General features: G+C 38.6%; 1 protein-coding gene across 2 annotated transcripts; it reads right to left on the minus strand.

Annotated features, from left to right (window-relative positions):
• Nucleotides 1-328: 328 nt before the first annotated feature.
• Nucleotides 329-7,194, minus strand: LOC103448231 (homeobox-leucine zipper protein ANTHOCYANINLESS 2). 2 transcript variants are annotated; one of them, XM_008387481.4, is made up of 9 exons: nucleotides 6,224-7,194; nucleotides 5,889-6,112; nucleotides 5,645-5,762; nucleotides 4,829-5,512; nucleotides 4,557-4,658; nucleotides 4,244-4,456; nucleotides 2,222-2,396; nucleotides 1,765-2,132; nucleotides 329-1,179 (listed from the first exon to the last, which is right to left on the minus strand). In XM_008387481.4, exons 1-9 carry the CDS (start codon nucleotides 6,404-6,406, stop codon nucleotides 769-771), a joined length of 2,478 nt encoding a protein of 825 aa, XP_008385703.1. In that variant the 5' UTR covers nucleotides 6,407-7,194; the 3' UTR covers nucleotides 329-768. The 2 variants fall into 2 exon arrangements, with proteins under 2 accessions (XP_008385703.1, XP_008385704.1); XM_008387482.4 differs by having other exon boundaries at nucleotides 5,889-6,109; nucleotides 6,224-6,997.
• Nucleotides 7,195-25,431: the final 18,237 nt, after the last annotated feature.

The following is a 25,431-nucleotide window of genomic DNA, read 5'->3' on the forward strand; positions in this document are numbered from 1 at the left end:
GTATCAAATTCATCATCTAAAAATATTCAACCTAGGAAGTTCTCATTTATATGTAAAGAAAAATATTACTATACGATAATACTAAATAACAATAGTGACCAATTTTTCTCAACATAAAAAAAAGGTAACAAGTAGTAAATAATTTCTGCACGTTACTTTTGCATAGACTGAATTTACTTTTACCCTTAGTTCTTTGGTTCAAACACAGAGAGTGGGAGAATAATTACGATATTTTAAATTACTCCGATTAACACAAATTGTAAAACCGAATCTGATAACATGAACTTTGTGTCATCAACATCAAAATGATCACATATTAACACAGAAATTAAATTCACAAAACTTTTAACTAAAATATAAAACTCCAAAAAGGTTCAATTTCCCCAACAATTTTTTGCTTTTCACAATCCATGTTGAGCCAGACTCATTTTCTGGATTTAAAACAGGGGTGGACCCGAGTCAATACCCGAACCACCAGCCTTGCATTGTGCTAAGAACGCACTCCCCAAACACGTGTGCAAGTCATCACACGTGCGTGCAAGTTTCATGTATCCTTATCACCATGCAAGGACTCTCCAGTGCGGTTCGTTCTTGACTCAATACCCCCACCAGATTCACTCATCATGCACCGCCGCCTAATATAACTTACACCGCCACCGCCGCCACATGCACAACCACATTAATAAAAGTCTCCTAACAAAAACACAAAAGCTACAAGGTGAGGTTAGATCACGTGACCCCACACAGGATATATGATCGGATGGATGATCAGCTCTCACAATGGAGGGCGGCCTTGATCTTCTGGACGGTACACGATATGAGGTGGTTCACCGTCTCCACCGACTCCACGGTCAGCTTCGCTGTCGGCAGGCTGTTCACCAGGATCTGAAACGTCATCGTCAGGAGGGACCCGCTCACTCTATGGCCACCGTCGTCAACGCCACCGCCACTGTTGCCGCTGCCGTGACTGCCGCCTTTGCCAAACATGGGCCCGCGCGAGCCTGGGCCATCAGGTACGATTGCGAACCCGGATGGCAGGAGCGCCACATAGGCGGAGTCCCCGCCGTTCATAACCACGTGCATGGCCGGAATGTCAACAGGCGCGTACACAACAAGCGACCCTGCCGCGTCTATGCATGTCTCCTGTAGGATCAGCATGCTACCTTGGTTTGCGTTTGCCTGTACCATCACAAAAACAATACCCTCAGTATCCCATTATTTTACACGTATGCCACTTCATAATTTAAGAGTCAAACCCTGACCTCACTAGCCGGACTTTTTTTCTTTTTATTTATTTTATTTTTTCAAATTAAATAAAACTAAATAAATAAATGGTAAAAGGTGAGGTCAGAAAGTAACTACACAAGAAGTTGACAATCCCCGTCCTTGAATTTTGACTTTTTTTGGAGACTACCGAAACAAACACTCTCTCTATTGTCTGCTCTCTGCCACCCCTCTCTGCCATCCCAAAACGTCCCTATGCATACTGCCAAATTCCAAACTTGTCCTTTCCACATTCACCTTTTTACACCCCCACCCAAAAACACATTGCCTCACTCGCCCCTTCCCCAGCAAGGACACATTCGTCATTATAAATAAATAGAGTAGTGCTACACTTACTATCTAGTTGTACTATCATTTATACCTGCCATCTTACGAAGGTCACATCACTATTAGAAGGATAGTACAAGTAATAATATAACTATTAAGAATAACATTTTTGAAAAATAAATAATTCGGTTTTGGAGAGAAAATGAAACGTACTCTGGCGCGCAGGAGGGAGACGCAGTTGCCGGGGTCCTGGCCCTTGGCGATGTGGGCCATCTCCTGCATAGGCCCACCGTTGGAGAGTATGTCCCACTCGCTCCTTAGTCGCTCATCGCGCAAGAAATCAAATAGCCTCTGTGGGGAGACTGGCAGCCAGACCGAAGTGGCAGCGCTGAGCACGACACCGGGCGGCTCTCCAGGGTCGTCTAGGCTCTCCCGAGTCATGACCCTGACGTCCTCGTCGACATTCCCGGCGTTCAGCTTGGTCCATTTGTGCACCGTCGATGCGCATACCCCGGCACAGAAGTTGTCCGTCATCCGCTGCGCCAGCTTCAGCATGCTCCTCCTTCCGCTGGCAGTGATGGCTATTACAAAAAATAAACAACTAATTATATCAACAAACATTATCCATATTAATCAATTCATTAAAAATGTTAGATTGATTGATAAATACCAGTGTGGTCGCGGGAGGTGACGCAGGAGGACATGAGAATGGCCTGGCACTCGGATTGGCGTTGAAGGGTGGCAACCCACCGTTGGGCGCCGAAGCCCATGCCGGAACTTAACAAGGGTCGGTATAGGTGGTGGACTTGGCTCTCATCGTACTCTGCATGCTCAACCCAAGTAACCTGCAACATTAGATTATAAATCACATTAGTAATTATCTTAATTAGCTTAACATAATCACACACTATAAATGTGGTAAAGATTTGCAGAGTTAGAAAACTTGAACCCACAAGTGGCCCTCTACCATAATGGCAAAGAAAAGTGTTGCTCTTGCATCACCACAATGTGAGTTTGAACCCCGTCGGCTCCCTAATCTAACATCTAATCTAACAAATCTATCGTTTGACATAAAAAACTTGAACCCAACCCACCTAACAAAAACCAAAATGTGGGAAATTTAATTACAAAGCAATAATAGTTTATGGCCAAGGTAGGCAGACGCCAGCTATCAAAATTCAAGTTGTTTCCAATATAGTTAGTAGTTGCAGCATTGTGGGGTCAGTGACACATGACACATACATAGCAGTTTTCTCTGATGCGGAAGAAATCATGCAGGATAGTTACGGAATGTGAGAAAATACAAATACAGCAAGTCGACCAAATAATAATAACAAAAGTCAGAGACATGGAATCAATCACACGGCCATCGAGCAAAAAATGAGTTAAAATATTTGGGCGAAGATATAGTTGCGCAACATTTAAAGGAAGAGAGGGGTGACATCGAGATTTGTAAATGACGTTGGTGTCTAAAATACAAATATGTATATCATATATTGTATATACGTGTCTATATATATATATAGATAAGACAACTATACACAGAACCCTAGAGAGGAGTGTGGGTAGAGGGGAGAGGAGCCATGTAGAAACAAAAGAAAGGCAGTCTTGGGAATTTGAATAGGAAGTCTTGGATTAAGAAAGGGCTGGAATACAAGGCCAAATGACAAGCATCAAAGATTGGAATAGAAACATCAAATGGATAAATAATTTGACCTGATTTGAGGATTGCAAGGCAGTTCTTTTTTATTTTTAAATGGACCAGCTACTGGCTTCAACACGACAGTCCACTTTTTGGTGACTGTAAAGACTCACAAAGGTATTTTAGCCTCCTCCTGGCCACCATCTTGCGATTCACTAGATTCAAGAATTGAATGAGAACATGCCGTGTAAAATACGGGCTTGAAATTCGTCCCCAGCCACTGGACCACCCCACGGTGGTTGATTGCAAGGCAGTTCGGGTTATTGAGGATTATATGAAATTAATGTGTTCAAAATTTTGGTAATGGAGGCTTCTCATGGATAAAAAATTGGGGGCTCAAATCCTAGGGAGTGTAATAAGTAAATTAACAATAATATTTTAGGGTTGATTTAAAAATGGGATCGGAATTGTTTAATATTATTAGAATAAGATTTGAGACCAGATGATAAGATTTTGAGGAAGGTTCCGATTCTCGGAGAGGGCATTAAATATTGGGTTGGTGAAAAAAAAAACCATCAAAGAAACTGAGACAGTGTGGTGATCTAGTGAGTAATCACTAGACACAGAAAGTTCTTCGATGCATGAGCTTTTCTTGATTAATTAAGAATTAATTAAGTGGTGGCTTTGGAGAATGAAGAAAATTGCATGATATTTGACTTAAATAAATGGTGTCACTCACAACTAAGCTACAATGTTGCAGTTACTTCAACAGATTCATTAAAGAGCAAAGGGAAAGAAGAACACATTACTTGGGAAAAGCACAATAAATTTGAACCAAACAAATATGAACCATGTAATGTAACTGAAACTGTGTACTTGAGTTGTGCCGCAGTTAATCACCCATGCCCGCATCACGAGGGCATGGATGATTTTTGCGTGATTTCTGACCGCTAAATTGCATGTTTAGGCTAGTAAGTTTGATTTCTATTTTACTAGCAGAGAAAGTACATTAATTTAATAGACTGATAAGGACATTAGTACTAATTTTACCTTAGAGTACCCATTGGGCATGTCTTGCACAACACAGCCAGAAGGAAGCCTCCTACAGTTCATAAATGTCGGTACCCCGGTGGTGTCACGGATGGCGTCAACTGACACGTCAACCACAGCCCACACGCCCTCTGCGTGTTGCTTGCAGAAACGGAGGAAATTGACCTCACGAACCGGAACCAAAGGCGATAGGACTTGCAGTTCAGCGTGCATCTGAAATGTGAATAATTCAGATAAAATGCAGCAAAACAAAGTACATGGTTTAAATTTTTTATTTTTTTTCTTTAGGACTGACTGACAATCAAGTACTTACCAGTTGAAGTGCACCATTTCTAGTTCCTCCCATGCCACTGGAAATCACATCAGTGGTTGAGGTTCTTGCAAGCACACCAGGAAACATCTCCAACCATCGATTCTGTGAAAAAACAAATCAAACAAAACGAGAATTAAGTTTGAACATAAAGTAAGTAAAAAATTAAACAAGCATCGGAAGCACCAAGAAGTACCAAAAAAGAAAAGCATTTTCATTCATTGCTACTACAATTAATTGCATCAAATTTCAACACAAAGTGTTTGGATTATTACCGAATCCATCAAAGTTTCAACAAGAGTTAAGCTGTTGATGATGACCGTTCCAGACTCCCTAGAAGCCTCGGAGACGAAACCATTCGGTTTCAATCCAATGCAAGGAGTGAAATTTCTCATGTATTCCTCATGGTTCAAAACCTCCCTTCCACCTTCTAAGCTCCTAAGCCAAAGGGGCTCATCCGTCTGAGCCATCTTAACCAATTCATCCATGGCAGCCAAAGCAAGCTCTAGAAAGATTGATCTTTCCATCGACCGGTCTAGCCCCGTCACACTAGGCCTGCCATGAGACACAACTGACATAGCACTCCCAATCCCACCTCCAAAATCATTTCCCATGGACATCGATGTAGCCACATTGCTCATCCCACCAAACCCATTGCTCCCAACTCCGAGCTCCAAAGTGGAGCTCGGGAGCGGAGGCCCCATGGATGCAGCCAGGGATGAGATGGGTCGGCCTAGAAACTTTCCGGCGAGTGCACAAACTCGGTCCAAATCATCCTTCAATCGAGCATTTTCGATCCTGAGGTGCTGCTCTTCTAGTGATATATCTCCAATAATTGCCGGACCGCCACAGTTTGAGCAAATTGGGTTCCTCATAGCCTCACGAATCGACATGTTCTCCGCTCGGAGCTTATCGTTCTCTTGCCTCAGCAACGAGTTCTCATGGCGTTCCAGTTGCGTCTAGAAAGTCCAGCACAATCAAAACTCCATCAACATCAAGGCAAAATATAAATAAAAAAATGAGACTGAAAGCGATAAAAACAAATAAAATAAAATAAAAGGGGGGTGGGGGAAGGAGATGTATATATTTACCTTCATTTGGGTTCGGCGATTTTGGAACCAGAATTTGACTTGTCTAGTCTCCAAGTTAAGCCTTCTGCTGAGCTCTAATCTTTGCTTCTCATCAGGATGAGGGCACTCTTTGAACAGCCTAAAAAACCACCAAAAACCCAAAAAATAATAAAAAAATATCAAACAAGAACTCAAAAAGTTAATCAGTTTATGCAGCAACAATAAATAAATAAATAAGAAAAAAATGGGGGTTTTATTATCATACGCTTCAAGTTCTTGGATTTGCTGAGGGGTGTGTCGGTGGTAACGCTTCTTCTTACGAGGGTGGTGGTTGTCAGCGGCATCTTGATCGTCCCCAGAAGCACCATCCATGTTGTCACTCCCAGATCTGCTCTCGTGCTCTTCCTCTCTGCTCCTTCTCCCGCCGTTGTTTGCCTCATAATTCTCAGCCACTCTCGTCACATCTCCTTGCCCATCCACATTTGTCTGCTGATAAAATATAACCAGAAAATAACAAAAACCCAGATCAGATTTCAGGCCATTTCATCAGAAACAAAGAAAAATCGATCAAAAAGAAGAAAAAAAATGAGAGATGCTTACTAGGGCAAGTGAGAGTCCCGGAGAGTTGAACATGGATTTAGTGAGAGACTGAGTGACAAGGCGTGGCTGAGCTATTGCACTGGAGGGCATGTTGTTGCTGTTGTTTGTGTACGGAATATCAGCCACGATTCTTGCACCGACACCACTGCCGGTACTGTTGTCCAGAAAACCCCCAAAACTCATCAAAAAAATAAAAATAAAAAACCCAAGACTATCTTTTTTCTTTTGTTCTTCAACCCTATCAAACCAAACTCCTGTCGTCTCTCACTCCAGATTTTGCTCCTATTTCTTTAACAAATTTACAGCCACTTAATTTGTTCTCTCTCTCAAAAATATTTGGACGGAAAATAAATTGGAAGAAAAAGGAAAGCACAGAGAGGCAAAGGAGACAAACGTTTCAGAGATAACCCAAATGTCTCCAACTCCCTCTCTTGCATAGTTTGGGGAGGATTTGGTTTTGGAGAGAAAGAAAGAGAAAGAAGGCAAGCAAGCCCTTTTTGGGTATCTCCAGCTGCTTAGCTCTTCATTCTTTATCCCTCTCTCAAACTTTCTCTCTCTAAAAACTCACCAAAACAGCTAAGCACCAGAAGGGGGCCTCAAATGACTGCTGTTTGGTTTGGAGGAAAACTAAATGGGGGAACCCTAGTTTTTTTGGTGAGAGTGTTTATCTCTGGTTCCACTGCATGCTTGACTATTCCAAAAGGGCCTGAGAAAATTAAAAAAAAAAATGAGAGAAAGGAAAGGAAAAGGCTTATTTTTTTTCCAAGATTTGTTGCAGAGAGAGAAAGGAAAAGAAAAGAAAAAAGCAAGAGAGAGAAGACGGAGAGAGAGAGAGACAGAGAGAGATAAAACGCACCATGTGGACACTTCGTAGCCTTACAAATACAAAGCTCCAAAAAGGGCCGGTTGACTCTCTCACTCTCTCTGAAAGTCTGTGAAAAAACAGTCCAAATTTTGTAACTTTTTCTTACTTTTTCTTCTGGGACTGGGAGGTTCAGATTTATTGACTCTCTCCCAGCTTTGGTACTGGTAATGGGATCTTGTACAAAAGTTTATTTCTTTACGAGAGGTCCGGATTTTCCAGCTAAAATCTAAGATATTTGCTGTGATTTGAACTTTCTTACTGTCCCTTTGTCCAGACAATACAAAGATGATATATAGTTCCTTAAATAAATAAATAATAGTTCATTAGGTATGTATGGTATGTACTTTTGGTAAAGAAATATGGTATGCAATTAAATTATGGAAGAATATCTTAACAATCTGGCCCAATTTAGATTTAGCCTAATCTAAAATCTACACGTCCTAAAGGAGGGTTAATCAACTTCCATGCTAAGAAATTTTGTTGAAAAGGAAATAAATAGACATAATATATTTTCGACAATTAGTTACGAAACCCTGTAAGAGCAAGCGCTTGAACATTTGTGTTGTTTAAGCAGTTGGATCGAATCTAAACCGTATCTCATCAAGAATCAATTTGAATCATTGAAGATAATCTAACTGCCAAAGCGTGGTTACCCATGTTCAAAATTTGACGTGGAAAATTTGGTGGAGCTGATTGATTTGCTGGATCTACTTCATTTGGTGTTCTAGGATCGTGGCAATGATTAGATGATGCGATAGACCAATGGGCATTGTACTCCTAATCCCAATCTATGGTTTGAGATTTTGTTCTCACATGATCTCCTTATAACACATAGTTTAACAGTTTTATTTATCTGTGTAATCGTGCGGATTCCGATGAGCTTGAACGAATGTTTGAAGATTACTCGTTGTTTTGCGATTAGTGATGTTTTATTGTAATATCTTTAGGTCTAGTTTGCAAGGACCCTTTTGGGGCCGTTCTTTATGATATGTATTTGTATGTCATTTTATCAATGAATGAAATATTGTATCATTCTTTAAAAATAAAATAAAATAAAATTGGCGTGCAACTTCCTGGAAAGAATAAAAAACGCACAACTAAGGAATACAAGGAGTAATGAAGCAAATATGTCCTAAAGTGAGTGAATATTTTTTTTAAATGATGATTATAAATAAATTACGTACTATTTAGTTGTTTTTGCAGATTTTGTATGTTTTAGTTTTGGACCTGGCTTCTCTGCTCTCCCAATTCCCATACATTCTCATCCGTTTCTATTTGTGCGGTCACGGTTAAGTTACGTCAACATTTTATATCACTATTGTTTTTTGTCTTATTATCTTTATAAAAAATCAATATAAAAAGTTGACGTGGCTTAACCGTGACCGTATAAAATAAGATAGGATGGGAGTGAACTGGGAGGGCAGACAAGCCTGGTCCTTTAGTTTTGCCTTTCATGTTATTGTTTTTGCAATCCTGCTAAGACTCGAATTTTGTACACGTATTTAATGTGTTGTAAGTTTTTTTTAATGAACATCATTAATTTTGTTCAAGAGAAAAAGAAGAAAATATCTGTATAACGTTTTAATTGTTTGAAAGGGGAGAATTATGAACACAGATTCAATTAATGAACTATTTTCCATTTCGAATCATTATTTTTTTTTTAAGTGTGTGAAAGTGTTAGATTTTTCTTTTCAATACTACGATATATTTACACCAATGAATGAAATATTTTTGATATGCAACAAAATAAGACAATTATAATAATTTGGTATCAAACTCATCATGCACAGGAGTTAGGAGTGGTTTGGAAGTGAGGTACTTAAAAAAAAAGCATCCATGAAAAAAAACTGTGAGAGTTTTAGGTGTTTGGTAAACTCAAAAAAAATGGCTTATTTTGGAAGCTGCTGTGAGAATAAGCTGAAGTCAAAGGAAAAAGCTGAAGCTGTTATTTGCAGCTTTGGAAAACTGGCTTTTTTTAAAAGCACACGGAGTTACAGTGCTCCTTTAATGAAAAGACCCACTATCAGATTGTTTTTTTTTTTCAAAAGCACTTATACAAAAAAGTTTACCAAACACTCTGCTGATTTATTTCACAGCCGTTTATTCTCACAGCACAGCCGCTTATTCTCATAGCAGCTTTTTTTCAGAGCACAGCAATACCAAACCAGCATTTAAACCCAATCTCTCACTTACAAGTGGAAACAAAATTATTTAATAACATTAGTGAGTCACTTAGATAATAGATAGTCTTAATAGTCACACATAAAAGTTTATTATCTATTATCGAGAAGGATGTTTTAAATTCAAATTCGCTTATCGTTGTAAAATGAAATATAATGATTTAAAGTATCAAAATTGCAATTCCACTTGTTTGCTCTGTCTGGCGACTCTTTCTCCTTAAACATTCTTATACTAAATGGGGTTTGGTCAACTGACAATAATATCCACTATTCATTTCTCAATCACAGTCGTTGTTATACTTGAATCCCCTCATTCGGATTTGGATCCTCTCTTGAGAAGGAGATCAGGATCCTCGAGATCAAACAACATGGACTGTTGGATTTTAATCTAACGGCTATAATTATTATAATTTTTAGAAAGATTCCCTGTTTGTAGCCGTTAGATCAAAATCCATCGGTTCATATTGTTTGATCCCGAGGATCCTGATCTCCTACTCATGAGAGGATCCAAATCCCCCTCATTCCCCACTTCCAATAATTACCCATTTAGCTCTTACCAGTAAAACACCGCATCGGTCTTCCTGCAATGTTTTTACCTCCACAGCCCACAAAGGCTTTCAGAAACCACATAAAACTGCCCACTGCCAGCAAAAGATGTTGACAATAAACGACATTATAATAAATGTATCCACAGAGAACTGTGTCGTTTTACATAAAAAAAAAAAATCACGACAAATATGTCAAATTTGAACCAAGCATTGCATATTTTCATGACCAATTGAAACTCCAAGTTAGTATGTAACTGGTTGAACATTCATTTGACTTGTTCATCAAATGGGAGAATTTTTTATTGTGATCGGAACACAAATGGTACATCATGTGTTTTTATATAAGCGGTGATAAATTTTATTTTTTAAGTTATTAACATTTTAATACACATGTCCCACCATTTCTATAGTGACACATGATGTACCATTTCATGTTTCGATCACACTAAAAAATCTCTCCACCAAATGATGCATGTAAATAATTCGTATGTATACTTGCCTAGCAGAGAGAAAAGGAAAATTCACAAATAAGTCCTCCAAAATTCTTCCACCACCTTTTTTAACTAGAGTTTTACTTGTGTCTTGTCACATGAAGTTCAAATGTTATAGTTAGCAGTTTTTATTCTAATAATAAGCTTTGGTCACATTTAGGGATTAGCAATAAGGTCATCTCCAACCAAATGGGCTATATTTAGCTCTTGTCCAGATTATAACCTTGCAAGAAATTATTTTTTAGGGTTAAATTCTGTTTACTACCCTCATGTTTCATGATTTTTAACATTTAATACATCAAGTTTTTTCCATTCTAGAGTCATACCTAAAGTGTTAATTTTAGGACAGTCTCATACATCCGTTAATCAAACTGTTAGTTCTCCCATTAAGTGATGACGTGACGCCTTGATAGACAATGATTGGGGGGCGCCACGTGTCATTAAGAAATATTAAAATAATTAATTAAATAAAAGTAAAAAAAAAAAAAAAAAAACCATCTCTCCCCCCAAACCCAGAAGAAGAAGAGAAAAAAAAAACAAAAATAAACGAATCTGCAACCCAGAAGAAGAAAAAGAAGAAGAAGGAGAAGAAGAAGAAAAAAGAAAAACTGAATCTGCAACCCAAAAGAAGAAGGAGAAGAAGAAGAAGAAGAAAAAAAAAAAAAAAAAACGGAATCTACAACCCAGAAGAAGAACCTTCTGGGTACGTTCGCGGTCGCGAGGCAGGGGAGGGAAAGGCAGGTGGGTCACGGGGGGGGGGGGTGACGAACTAGGTTTGGGCTGCTGTTTTTTTCTTCTTCTTCTTTTTCTTCTTCTTCTGGGTTACAGATTCGGTTTTTTTTTTTTTTCTTCCTTCTTCTTCTTCTTCTTCTTCTTCTTCTTCTTCTTCTGGGTTGCAGATTCGTTTTTTTTTTTTTTTTTACCTTCTTCTTCTTCTTCTTCTTTTGGGTTGCATATTTGTTTTTTTTTTTCTTCTTCTCCTTCTTCCTCCTCCTTCTTCTTGTTCTTCTTGTTCTTGTTCTTGTTCTTCTGGGTTGCAGATTCGGTTTTTCTTTTTTCTAGGTTGCAGATTCGTTTTTTTTTTTCTTCTTCTCCTTCTTCCTCTTCTTCTTCTTCTTCTTTTTCCTCCTCCTTCTTCCTCCTTCTTCTTCTTCTTCTGGGTTGGGGGGGGGGGGAGGGATGGTTTTTTTTTTGTTTTTTGTTTGTTTTTTAACTTTTATTTAATTAATTATTTTAATATTTTAATGACATGTGGCGCCCAATCATTGTTCACCTGGGCGCCATATCATCACTTAACGGGAGAACTAACAGTTTGACTAACGAATGTATGAGACTGTCCCAAAATTAACACTTTAGGTATGACTCTGGGATGAAAAAAATTTGATGTACTAAATGTTGAAAACCACGAAAAATGAGGGTAGTAAACAGAGTTTAACCCTATTTTTTTAATGAACAGTATCATGACATATCTATACAATCTCCAACCCAATGGGCTATTTTTTAGCCCTCTCAATAATTTATTATTTTAAGTTTGTGTTTTTATTTTATTGTTTAATTGAATTAAACTACCATATTAAAATAAGGTTTTCAGACATATTTTGAGGGCCACTTGTCGCTAAATGTTGTTTTAAGTTTCATATTATTAAATATTTTAATTTTACTTACATGTTAACAATTTAGACATTTAGGTAAGATAGTATGGAATGGTGAAAAAAGATGTAAGAAATGGTGTAGAAATGACTTAGGTATTTATAGAAAAAATAGATTTTTTAAATTTCGTCTTAAAAATTGAAAAAAAAAAAAAAAAAAAAAGCTGCATGACGCCAGCTAGCAGCACAACTGGGCCTTTCAGTGTTGGCTGGTTAGCTGGCTGGCTATGTTTGCCTAGCCCTCCATTGGAGATGAATTTTATGTTAAAACGAGTTATGGTTTAACCTATAGCCCTTTGGTCGACTCAATTGGAGATGACCTAACGTGTTCAGATTTATCATTTATACTTGTGTTATCACACAGGTTGACCAACATATAAAACCAAATAAAAATAAACGTAATTTTCAATTTACTTTCTTGAAGTATCGTGGTTTTCAAACTTACATCAAGTTTTTTTCATCCCAATGTCATATCTAAAGTAAACATTGTGGGACACTTTCTTACATTTGTTAGCCTTTCAATCAGAATCTTCATTCACCCATGACGTGGCACCCACGTGGACAATGACTATACCCCATGTGTCAATCTAGCCCACATAAACATTAAAAAAATGTAAAAATCAAAATTTAAAGACAAGATTAATGCTACCACATACATACCCCTATCATTTTTGTTCTTTAATTTATTCCATCCAACTTTAAAATAAGAATAAATAAGGTTCTCATTCCTCATTTTGCATTCTCATTAATTGAAGGGAGAAATTACACACAAAGTGTACCTTTAGTTTTTAATTTTGAATTGAGACAAGGTTTTTAAATTATTTCAAGGAAAGACAAATTTTAATACATGTGTAAGTTGACGTCATGGACGTTTTGTGTAAGTGACCATATTGTCATTCCTTCTTAAGCATGATTGACGATAAAAGGGCGATTGAGGGGAAATTGGGCCATTTTTGGTCTAGAGATCGCGGTGATCTTGGGTTGATTTCCTTCTTGCGTTATCTTTCTTCCCTTCCATGTCTTTTGGAAGTACTCATGCCTCCCCCCTACGCGATTGATGCCGAGGAACAACCTCCTTCTTGGATATCGGATCGAGGGCAAACCTTAGGCTTTCTGTGATTTCCCATGGCATACCTTTGGAACAAGTTCTTGGACCAGTTTGCCTGGATTTAGACATGTCATCTTTCGAGGTGCTTGAGTGGTGGAGTTTTCAATAGTTCTCATCCTTTCGTCTAGTTTCATGAGTTTTGCTCGTTCCCTAGCTTGTAGATTCTTCCGGAGGTCCTTCATTGATGTGTATATCTTCAGTACGACATACCAGACCTGATTCATGAAAGAGACATCTTCATTATTCTGGTTAATGGCTTGATTATAAAGTGCTTGGGCATAGCTTCCATAGGGTAGATTGATATTGCAGAGAGGAATAGGAGTTCATTCTTAATAAAAGCTGTTTGTACCATATTTGACCAATCCCGAAACTATTGAGCACCGGTCAACGTTGTACCGTCAAGGACCCAGAAGAGTTTCCCTCCAACCAGGAGGCCAATCATAGCGCGACATGTGTCGACATCAGAAGCCAATCATAGCACGACACATGTCAACATCAGAAGCCAATCACAACAAGACACGTGTCAATGTCAGAATGAAATTAGAAACTTTCTTCTATAAATAGACATCATTCTCTCACAATATTTCCTAATGTCATTTGTATTAAATCATTCACTAGTACTCACTAAAGGAGAGCTTGAACTTATGTACTTGTGTAAACCCTTCACAATTAATGAGAACTCCTCTATTCCATGGACGTAGCCAATCTGGGTGAACCACGTACATCTTGTGTTTGCTTCCCTGTCCCTATCCATTTACATACTTATCCACACTAGTGACCGAAGCAATCTAGCGAATGTCACAAACTTTAACACTTTCTGTTGTACCAAATTTCCCACTGATTTTGTGCATCAACATTTGGCACCGTCTGTGGGAACGACACTTATTCCCACTCTCTTCAGCTTTGTCAAGCTGGTTTCCACCATTCGTACACTCTCTTTTGACTAGGCATCCATCTCCAACATGGGGAGCGAAGGAAGCCACATCACACAGAATGACACCCCTCTTGCACCTAGTGCGAAGCAACGAAAGAATGAAGGAAAAAGGGTTGCTCTTCAAGCTAAAGTCGATGAGCTAGAAGCTCAGAACAACAAGATATCAATGAAGACTAAGGTCCTCCAAGAGCAGTATGAGAAGTTATTTGAGACGCTCCATGAAACTAGGCATACTCAGACACACGAGCTCATTGCCCTTGTGGACATCAACCATCATCTGGGTGCCTTCCAACACGGAGGGTCACCTTCCTTCAACATGGGTATCCCTGATGAAGAGCGAGCTAATCATCAAAACATTGATCAACATGAGATATCTTTCAACCTAGTTGCTTCGACCCGAAGTAGGAGAAGTGGAGGAAGACACCTCCTTGCAGAAGGGTTGGAAGGATCGAAAGCCGTTTATCGTGACTGCCGAGACTTCTTAAAACAACATCGAGAGAATCCCTTCCACATATACTCGAAGATCAATGATCCAAGGGTTTCTGAAAGACTTGGTCCTCTCCCACGACCCAGGCCAGCTGCCAATCTAGGGAAGGAATGACAGGTCCCAGAGGAACATGAAGGTACAGGAGACTCTGAGGTATTCCGACAGACTCGCCCTAGAAGTTAGTACGGCTAGTGCAAGGAAAAATCACATGCCTTTGCTCAAACTTTTTTACTTCCAAGAAGCGATGGAAACTTACGAAAGAAAATCCAAGTGGTACATGACTCCACTTAGGACCCCCTTGTCCTACAGCTCATTGAGGAAGTAAACAAGTTGAAGGCCGAACGTCAGGCCGAGATACTTGACTGGAACTAACCCAGGCCTGACCCTTTAACAAGGAGGATCCTCGACACCCATTTTCAAGTAAAGACAAAACAAAAGCTTAGTTTACAACTCTATACTGTAAGGGAAGACCCAATTGAACACCTTAACCTTTTTTAGTCCACCATGGCATATCGGATGCATACCGACGAAGAGCGATGTCTTCTCTTCCCCTCCACCCTTTCTGGCGGAGCTCTAAACTGGTATTGTCGTCTTCCACTTGAGACAGTAGACTCGTTTGAGGAACTGAGGAAACTGTTTGTCTCTCAACACATCTTCCAGACCGATCGATTGCATTCTGCATATGACTTGTACACTATTTGCCAGAAGCCGGACGAGTCATTACGAAAGTATGCCGGTCGTTTAAGCCATGAGTGTTCTCGCTACGCTGAGGCAGATGACAAGACCGCCCTCAAGGCCTTCACAGCAGGCCTACGTGATTGTTTCTTCAAGTACATGATCAATGCCGAAGACTTACTCTGAGGTGATGGCATAGGCTTACAACCATGCCTCTGCTGAGGCAATGACATATCAAAGGAAACCCCCCACAACCACCTCTTATCAGCAAGTAGGGAGTGGAAGCCAGATCCAACCAAATGAGAAGACCTCGACCTTCTAAACGGCAGCGGTGCCTCCCCCTTCCTTACTTAATACTTTGCCAAGTCAACAAACATATCAATCTCAGGGCAAAAGGAAAGATTTCCATCCTCACCAATCTCATTTTAGTAAAAGGAGTAAGGGACACTACTGCGATAACCAAGGGTATCGCCATGATAATCCCCGACCCCAGGCAGTCAACACAGTGGGTCAAGCACGTGTCAGGACACCTTTGAACGCCACATGTGTGGCCATTTACCCCAACATAGCACACCTGATACCAAAGCCAAAGCCGAGGCACCCGGATTACAAGCCCACGAAGAACACGGGCACATTTTGCTGCTACCACGAGCATAACGGCCATGACGGCGAGAAGTGTATCACCATTCGTGATCATATTGAAGCTTTGGCACGTGAAGGAAAAATTGATCAATTCCTCCTTCACCTTCCAAGGGATAACCGTAACCAACGCCAGGTGAATGTGATATATTCCATAAGTGGTGGCACATGAAGACGAATGCAATAAATGTCTTTGGAACAAACCCACAAACCTCTGATGATCAAGTAAAATCTGACCATCAGATTCCTGCAACTGGTCGAGCTTCCTCTTCATGTTTGTAGCATAGTCATGTGCGAGCTTGTGTAACTGTTTATTCTCAAGCTTGAGCCATTTGATCTTCTGTTTGAGACTTATCATTTCAGCCGCCAATGATTTAACTTGGCGGGTTCGAGCAAATAGGCGTTGGGCCATATTAGACACAAAACCTGCACACTGAACATTAAGAGCTAGAGAATCCTTAACAGCCAACTCATCAGACCGTTTGGAAAGTAGTATGTGATCTTTGGGAGTGAGAATGTTCCTCGCCACCACCGCAGTAGTCATATCATTCTTCATCACAAAGTCCCCAACGGTAAGAGGACCAGTAGGGGATAAGAAGGATGGGCGCCATATGTTGTCTTGAGAAGGCATGGCTGCCTCTTCACCAAAGTTCAAGTCAAAATGACAGTCGAATGGGCCAGACATTCTCATAAATGATGAAGGAGAAATAAGGTGCAATAAATCTCTGAAGTAAGGGGAAAATTCCTACAAGCAATAACTCTCTTAATGTACTCCTTGCACATAATTGGTGCCCTTATAAAAGAAAGGGCAACAAGGCCGTTGGTTCAAAAATCGAAGAGGCACCACTTTTTGGATTTCGAAGAGGCACCACTCTTCGGATTTCGAAGAGGCACCACTTTCCACACGCAACATCAGCTCATCGAGTACCACAGATAACTTTGCCAAAGATCTCTAACAAAGTTTAGACACATAAATTTTGAAGGTCCAGCTACCCTACTATTACCCACAAGGGTAAAGAAACAACAACATTGCTTGATAACTAGAAAGTCCCAATGTGTGTCAACCTTCGTGCTCCGTGGCAAGGCAGACTGGCAAAAATGCCCAAACTTTACTCACATTCGAGAAAACACTCCCAACAAGATTGCTTGCTCAAAAATCGAAGAGGAAACACTCTCCAAATCTCGAGAGCCAGACTCCCAACATGATTACTTTCTCAAAAATTGAAGAGACACTGCTCTCCGAATCTCAATAGTCAGACTCCCAACAGGATTGCTTTCTCAAAAATCGAAGAGGCACCGTTTTCTGAATCTCGAAAGCTAATCCCCGACAAGATTGCTTGTTCGAAAATCGAAGAGGCACCGTTCTCTGAACTTCGAGAGCCAGATTTCCTTAGATAAAGCTTGTCTGTAATCTTCACACGCAACATCAGCTTTCCAGATACCACATACCACTTTTTCAAAGCGCTCTAACAAAGTTAAAACATGTGAAGCTTGCAGCTCCCACTACATTGCTATGACCAAGAAGGGTAAAGGAATAACATTATTACTTGCTCAAAAATCGATGAGGCACTGCCCTCCGAATCTCGAGAGCCAAACTCCTAACATGATTACTTTCTAAAAAATCGAAGAGGCACCGCTTTCCGAATCTCAAGAGCCAGACTCCCAATAGGATTGCTTTCTCAAAAATCGAAGAGGCACCGCTCTCTAAATCTCGAGAGCCAGATCCCCGACAGGATTGCTTGTTCGAAAATCGAAGAGGCATCGCTCTCCGAACTTCGAGAGCCAGATTTCCTTGGATAAAGCTTGTCTGTAATCTTCACACGCAACATCAGCTTTCCAGATACCACATACCACTTTTTGAAAGTGCTCTAACAAAGTTAAAACACGTGAAGCTTGCAGCTCCCACTACATTGCTACGACCAAGAAGGGTAAAGGAATAACATTACTACTTGTTGTTAGGGAGACTCCTATATATGTCGATCTCCATCTTCCACGGACAGGCAGACCTGTAAAAATGCTCAACCCTTCCTCATATCTGAGAGGGCACTCCTAGCGAAGCCTCTCGAAATACTCAGCTCTCTTCCCCCTAATAATACCTATGCAAACCAGCCACACCAGAGCAAGAGTATCTCATATCATCAGGGTCAAAAGCAAGAGTATCCCATATCATGCTTTTTCCCTGTCTTTTCCTTTGCCCTTATTCTTACCTGCAAGACAAGGAGAAAGAGAGCAATCAGTCAGCCCTTATTCTTTTCCTTTGCCTAAAACCCTTTGCCCGATTACTTACCTGGCATTGCTCTCGAGTACTCATCTTCAACATCTTATGCTTCCAGAAAAGATACCACATCTGCTTGAGGAACATATAGGGCAAGTGATAAGGATACAAGGAAGCATGTGGAGACAAGCGCAACAGAACACATGCCGATTCATCCATTACTTCGTCAACAACAAAAGTATCCCATATCATCAATGTCGAACACACTTTTGATTTGATGGACTGTTTTGACCCTCAAATTCTTGAGTCGGCCTTATACTCTGGTGGAAACCAGAAAACCCTTCAGCCCAGTTCAAGAATAAGCCTGTGGAAAGTTACTTCTTCAAAAGCAAAAGTATATCATATCATATCTTCTCCATTTGCTTCTCCTTATCCTTGTTGTTGTTTACGACACAAGGAGAATGAGAACAATCAACCGGAAGCTGAAGTCGAACCTCCAATCCAGGTTGCCTGCTTGGAAGTCTGATTGCTTACCTTGTATGTTACCTCCTTCGGTAAATATCCTAGCTCGACGACTTGGGAGACTCCTACTATAGGGTTTGTATCGCACTTGACTAAGCCCGAAACTACAAGTAAGCTTCAAGTGAAATTGATACATTACCTTGTGCATCTTCATCGGTAAAAGATACCACCCCTGGATGGAGGAAAAGTACTTCCAAAGAAGATGCCACATCTACGTATGAGACATATAAGGCAAGTGAAAATGATACCACACTTCGGTACTTAGAAGTTTCGTGATTACTCAATGGCTTGGATCTTGCAAGTCCCCAACTGAGGAGCTTCCCTCACTCAGGAACTTAGGGGAGCACTGTTTGTACCATACTTGACCGATCCCGAAACTACTGTGCACTGGTCAACGTTGTACCGTCAAGGACCCATAAGAGTTTCCTTCAAACCAGGAGGCCAATCACAGCGCGACATGTGTCGACATTAGAAACCAATCATAACGCGACACGTATCAACATCAGAAGTCAATGTCAGAATGAAACTAGAAACTCTCTTCTATAAATAGAGATCATTCTCTCACAATATTTCCCAATGTCATTTGCACTAAATTATTCACTAGTACTCACTAAAGGAGAGCTTGAACCTATGTACTTGTGTAAATCCTTCACAATTAATGAGAACTCCTCTACTCCGTGGACGTAGCCAATCTGGGTGAACCACGTACATCTTGTGTTTGCTTCCCTGTCCCTATCCATTTATATACTTATCCACACTAGTGACCGAAGCAATCTAGCCAAGGTCACAAATTTTAACATTTTTTGTTGTACCAAAGTTCCCACTGATTTTGTGCATCAACGAAAGCACCAATTGTTGGCCCCAAATTTGTGCACCACCGTGAATGGTAATTGTGCACAAACTCAAGCAACCTGCAAAATAATAAACAATTGTGAGAAAGCCTAAGGCCGCCCCCAGGGGTTGCTGGCCAAATGCTCTCCGACAGTCAAGTTAGTGAATGATTTTAGACTCAAGCAGTGAGCAATATAATTGAAGTGTTTAGATTGCGTTACCATAGATGAACCCTAGATGGGTGTATCTATACCGTGGGAGAAAGACATTTTTTGGATAGAATCCTCATTCTAAGCCAGGAGAATCCTAGAGGATATTTAGTAATAGATACTGCACACTCTCAGTAGTTGTGATTATTTGTGGTGCACGTCAATTCCTAGATGGTACTTAGAAGGATTTGATTGGGTTAGTATTAGGATCAGATCGCATGTCTTGTGGAACAAGTATGATCATCCAACAGAGTTGCAAGGACTCCACATATTTTGCCCTGGAGTACTGTGGATGGTGGCACCTCCACTCTGTCTGATACAGTGCCGTTCGGAGCTCGTAAGTTCATAACCAGACTTCTGAGGTAATTGTATTCAGATCAGCCTTACTCCGGTCCTAAAAAATCATGATCCCACATATGGCTTTTCATCCAATGTTTTGTTGCAGAGGGGAATTTTCTTGGTATGTTAGTCATTGTTAATTTTCCAGTTGAATTTGATGATCTGGTTTTGATTATATCTATTGGTTGGTTTGTTTTATTATTTAATTAGTGGTGGATTTTAGTTTGGAGAAAATTTAGTGATATGATTATTTAGATGATAGAATGAAAGTTTGGAGTGGGTTTTAGGTCTTGGGCTTTGCTTAGATTTTAATATTTTTATGGGTTAGGACTTGCTAACAATTTTTTTAGTATCAGAGCAAAAAATATGGAAGATTTCCATTCTGGGTTTAGCTAAGATCAACAAGAAAGGAAAGGGGAATTTATTAGTTCAAATGTCGAATGTCGATGTCAAAGTAAAAGGCAAAAGTGTCTAAAGAAATTATGTGTTCTTGCTTTTGCTTCTGTAATTCTTTTTTATTATTATACCAGTTATTTTTTTTACTTGAATGTGTAAAGTTTGAAGATTTGGTTTTGCATTTTTGAATTTTTGGGGCGGTATTCAGCTATGGTGGATTACGTTCTAGGTATATCAGAGCCCCAACAATGACATTCAGAGGTAAGCAAACTGAATTTATTAAAAAGTAAAGACTGATTTAAATATAGTTTAAAATATTTTTGCAAACATATATAGTGGAGAAGGGGTTGAGTTGATGACATTTATATAATTTTGTTGAAAATATACAAACTGAGTACTAAAAACTAAAAAAAATTGGTTCTATTAAAAGTATACAAAAATGATTCTACATATAGATGAAATTGCTCATGCAAAAATAGTTGAGGAGGGTTGGACTGATGACATGTATGTTGTTTTGTTGGGAGTATACAAACTGTTTATGCTAAAACTATACAAATTGATTCTACTAAAAAGTATACAAAAATGAATCAACATATTATGAAACTGTTTTTGCAAAAATAGTCGATGAGGGGTGGGACTGATGACATGTATATAGTTTTGTTGAAAATATACAAAAGTGATTATACTAAAACTATACAAATTGGTTCTACTAAAAACTATACAAAACAGATTCTACATATATTTGAAACTGATTCTGCAAAAATAGTCGATGAAGGGTTAGAATGATGGCATGTATGTAATTTTGTTGAAACTATAATAATCGATCCTATAAAACTATACAAATTGGTTCTACTAAAAAGTTTACAAAACTGAATCTACATATGTTGAAAACTGATTCAACAAAAATGGTCGATGAGGTGTTGGACTGATGACATATATGTAGTTTTGTTGGAAGTAGCCAAACTAATTCTACTAAAATTATATAGATTGGTTTTGCTAAAAAGTATATAAAATTGATTATATATATATATATATATATATATATATATATATATATATATTTGAAACTGGTTCTGCAAAAATGGTTAAGGGGGGTTGGGTTGATTCTAGTAATAAAGGATACAAATTGACTCTACATATAGTTTCAAAAATGATTATGCAAATAACTGATTTTATATGTCCATATTTTTTTTCTCAGAAAACAACTTTATTAAAGGAGAATTGTTCTTGGTATTCCAAAAATCTCATTTTACACTCTTAACTTTCTATAATTAGAAAGAAAAATACATTAATGATGAGTGTAAAATGAATTTTTTGAGTGTTAATAACGGTTCACTATTAAAAAAGTAATTTAGTTTAAATATAAATATCATTAACTAGCTGGCAAAGAAATATCATTAACTAGTTGGCTAATCTAGTTTAAATATAAATATTTAATAAACACTCATGAGCTTTAAGGGCCCGTTTGTTTGACCTTCTTAAGTTTCACTAGACTAGACTGGCTTACTAGTCCAGTGTTTGGTGCAAGCGGGACAAAGTCATGCCGACTAAGTCCTGTACTGTGTGGTCTTAGCGAGGCCCCTCAAAACATTTGGGATTGCTAATCCTGTCTCCAAACTTGCGTTGTGTGCAACAATATCGTCTACAAGCATGCCTCTCTGTAACTCCATTTGCCTCCATGCCCAGATTTTAAATCCAGATTTGAAACCTAGCCCACCCATGCCCATATCCGAAACAAAAAAGCAAAACGAAAACAACAATCCCAATAAAAATTCCTCCCTCTTCCCAGAAAATTCCGAGGCGTGAGAAACAGAGGCAACAAAGTTCATGGCGATGGGTACTAAGAGGACGAAGCCTCTGCACAATTTCAGCTTGTCGTGGGATGTGAAGTGGGTGAAGTTGATTGTCAGCGATGAGTGGGATGAGCTTGCCATGGGATTTGAAGTGGGTGTAGTTGATTGTGAGAGGAAGTGAAGAGTGAGAGAGAGATTGACAAAAGAAAAGGGAATCCAGAAGTTTGAGAAATGTGGTTGGTTTGTGAGTCGGTTCTCTACTTCCAATGGTAGAAGATAGGTTTTTATGGAATGACATAATACTATTTGTTTTTTTTTTAAGTAAAAGTAAATTAAAAATGGCAAAAAATTAATTTGGGTCCTGAAAATATTTTAATCCATAGTTTAGTCTGACACTGTACCAAATACTTCATTATTCTTATACTGTCTAGTCCAAACTAAGCCAGTCCAGCTTAATCCCTGAAGCTAGTTTAGTCCGAAATAGTCCGATACAACAAACGCACCCTAACTGTAATAACATGACAACACAACAATCAATGTTTTTTTTTGCATTACGTAAAGCATCTCTAAAAGACTAGCTATATCACCTTCACATTCACATTAAAAAAGCTATCAAGTTCAAAATTCTCTTAATTACAATAAATACTACAATAAAATAATTAGTATTAGAGTATGACACATCAATTTATTTAGAAAACGAATCTACCAAGAAATGAGTAAATAAAACCCAAAATGATACTAGGGTTGTGAATTGATTAACAATAATTCTGCCAAACATATTTCGTAAGTAGTTTAGGAGAAGCAAAAAAAGTTACTCTATGGACAAAATACTTTTTTGTATATGATTTTCGAGGTCATTTCACTTGAGGAAATTTATAAACTTTTGGTGTAATTAGGGGCACGTATAGTGGTATAGTTAACTATCTTTTGGTTCTCAAGCAAGATTACTTGAAAATATCAAAGTGGAAATCAGATCTAACGGGTAAAAATTTGTCAAAATCAAATTTAACAGCTAAAACATCGGTCGCTCTAGGTGCTACATAGCATTGAAGCCACACCCCTTATTTTGTGCATCAACTGCATTGTTCTTTCAGTTAACTTGAACCTTGAATAATCAAATATGTTTCTTTCTTTGTATCTAGTGTTCATCTGTTTTATTAAAATTTAAAGAGAAATGTGGATAATGAATTGGGTTTATATCTATTTAGCCCCAAAACTAAACAATATGTCCATCTGAATTATCACTTGGTCATTCATGTATTGGCATGTCATGTTGAGCCATGCTAATTTGCCCATCTAATAGTCCTATAGAAACTTGAGGTGTGGCTTCATGCTGCGTATCATTCAAATGCTACGGGTATTTTAGTCGTTAAATTTAATCTTCACAATTGTTTAGGTTTAATAATTTCAATCTCAAACATTCATTCATGTCTCATATGTTACTTAGCATTGAAGATATTTTCCAAAACAACAACGGATGTACAAGTGATATTGTTTGCTGACGGACAAAACCTACACACACACATGTATGTATACGTGTGTGTGTGTCTCTGTACGTATGTGTGTGTGTGTGTATATATCCCGTTTATCTCTATCTAATATCTGCGCATGCCCAACCAACCCAGGAACAATCATTTTCCTTTTATTTGAGTACTCCCTTTCAACTTTCAAAAAGTGACTGCAATATAATATATAGATATGGATCAATTTCATGACTGACTTTCAACAATTAATTATTGACTGTGATGTCAACCTCTAGCTATAATCCTACAAAGTCATGTTAATTTTTCTGAACGAAGCTTTAAATAAGTATGATAAAGCTTTGACATCCCAAAACCCTAATTCCTTGATTAGAGTGTGAAAGGAAAGCCACAAGGATGGTGAGTCAATTATATATTTATTGTTTATATATATTTTTTTATTATTAAACGACCATATTTGTTTGTTATTGTTGTGAATATAATGTTTGAGAAAATTCACGTAAATGTTATCAAAACATTTAAGATCAATTGTGAGTGAGTTACTAGTCTTCAAGTGTATTACTCAACAGGTCAACATGTAAATGAGGGATTTCTGATTATGAATGCACGTGAGTCTTGCAATCTTCATGCATCTTAATCAACATGAAAAACTTTTAATATCAACATTAATAAATCCCGCTATGAAATTCACATAAATCAACGTTTATAAATAAAATATGTGCCCACTTAATGACTCATTTTCACCCAAATGACTACTCCCTCCTTTTACTTGTTCCACAAGCATCCATTCTAATCACTCCCCCCCCCCCCCCCCTCTCCTTCTCTCTTTCACACCAAGGCTTTGCAAAAACCCCAAGTGGAGCAGTTGAAGCTCTGATCGGGTGGTAGTGTGAAATGAATATCTTGCTATGTTAGTAACATTAGCTGCATCACCATCTTAATGAAATGTTTAGTAGTGAGGGGTCCAGATGTGGTATGGGGGCAAATGCCCCTACTGAAAGCTGAATCATAAACATCATGGGTGTTGTCAGACTCAGAAGAGAGAGAGAGAGAGAGAGAGAGAGAGAGATTTCTGCTGCTGCTGCTGTTGCTGTTGCTATCATCTGTTTGTAAGTATTTGGGGCTACTCTTTTCTCAAACTTTTTCATCAATGAAATGAAATGTTCCCTCCCAATCCAATGAATGGAATGGAAGGAATAGTTAGACGCCGGTTGGCAGTTTGCCACCTACACCTACACCTATTTGTTTCATACTTCTATTTGCATGAGTCTCTTTCTACATGACTCATATCATATCACTTGTGACCATATCCTTCAATATCCTTAAGCTTAATTGGATTAATATACCAGTAGTAGTAGGACAGTCGGAAGATAGCCATGTACTAAAAAAATAAGGATTTATTTAAATTTTTGTGGTGAAGTCGTTAGAATTTAAGTCCAAAATTGAAAATTCCGTTAACTTTATTAATTGTTAGCATATGAGCTTTACATATGAGCCCAAAAAGATTAAGGTAGCCTCACATGTGAGTCACACAACATTAAACGAAGAGTTCTGTTTTGATCTCATATGTGTGGCTCACGTACTAACAATTAACGGGAGTTGACGGAACTTTTAATTTTGAATATAAATCCTAATGTACTCCTCTACCACAGGGGTTTAAATCTTAATTTTATTTTACCACATGATCTATCTTCTAACTTCCCTATCACCACGTGGACTAATAATCCAATTAGGCCATATCCTTAACTACTAAACCACGTAGGGCTAATGTTGGAGAAATATTTGTGCACATTATTTTTCACCATCTGTACATTCCGTTTTAGTCACTGATTGTTGATATGTTCAC

The sequence above is a fragment of the Malus domestica genome, chromosome 07 (assembly GCF_042453785.1).
Source record: "Malus domestica chromosome 07, GDT2T_hap1".
NCBI classification, from domain to species: domain Eukaryota; kingdom Viridiplantae; phylum Streptophyta; class Magnoliopsida; order Rosales; family Rosaceae; genus Malus; species Malus domestica.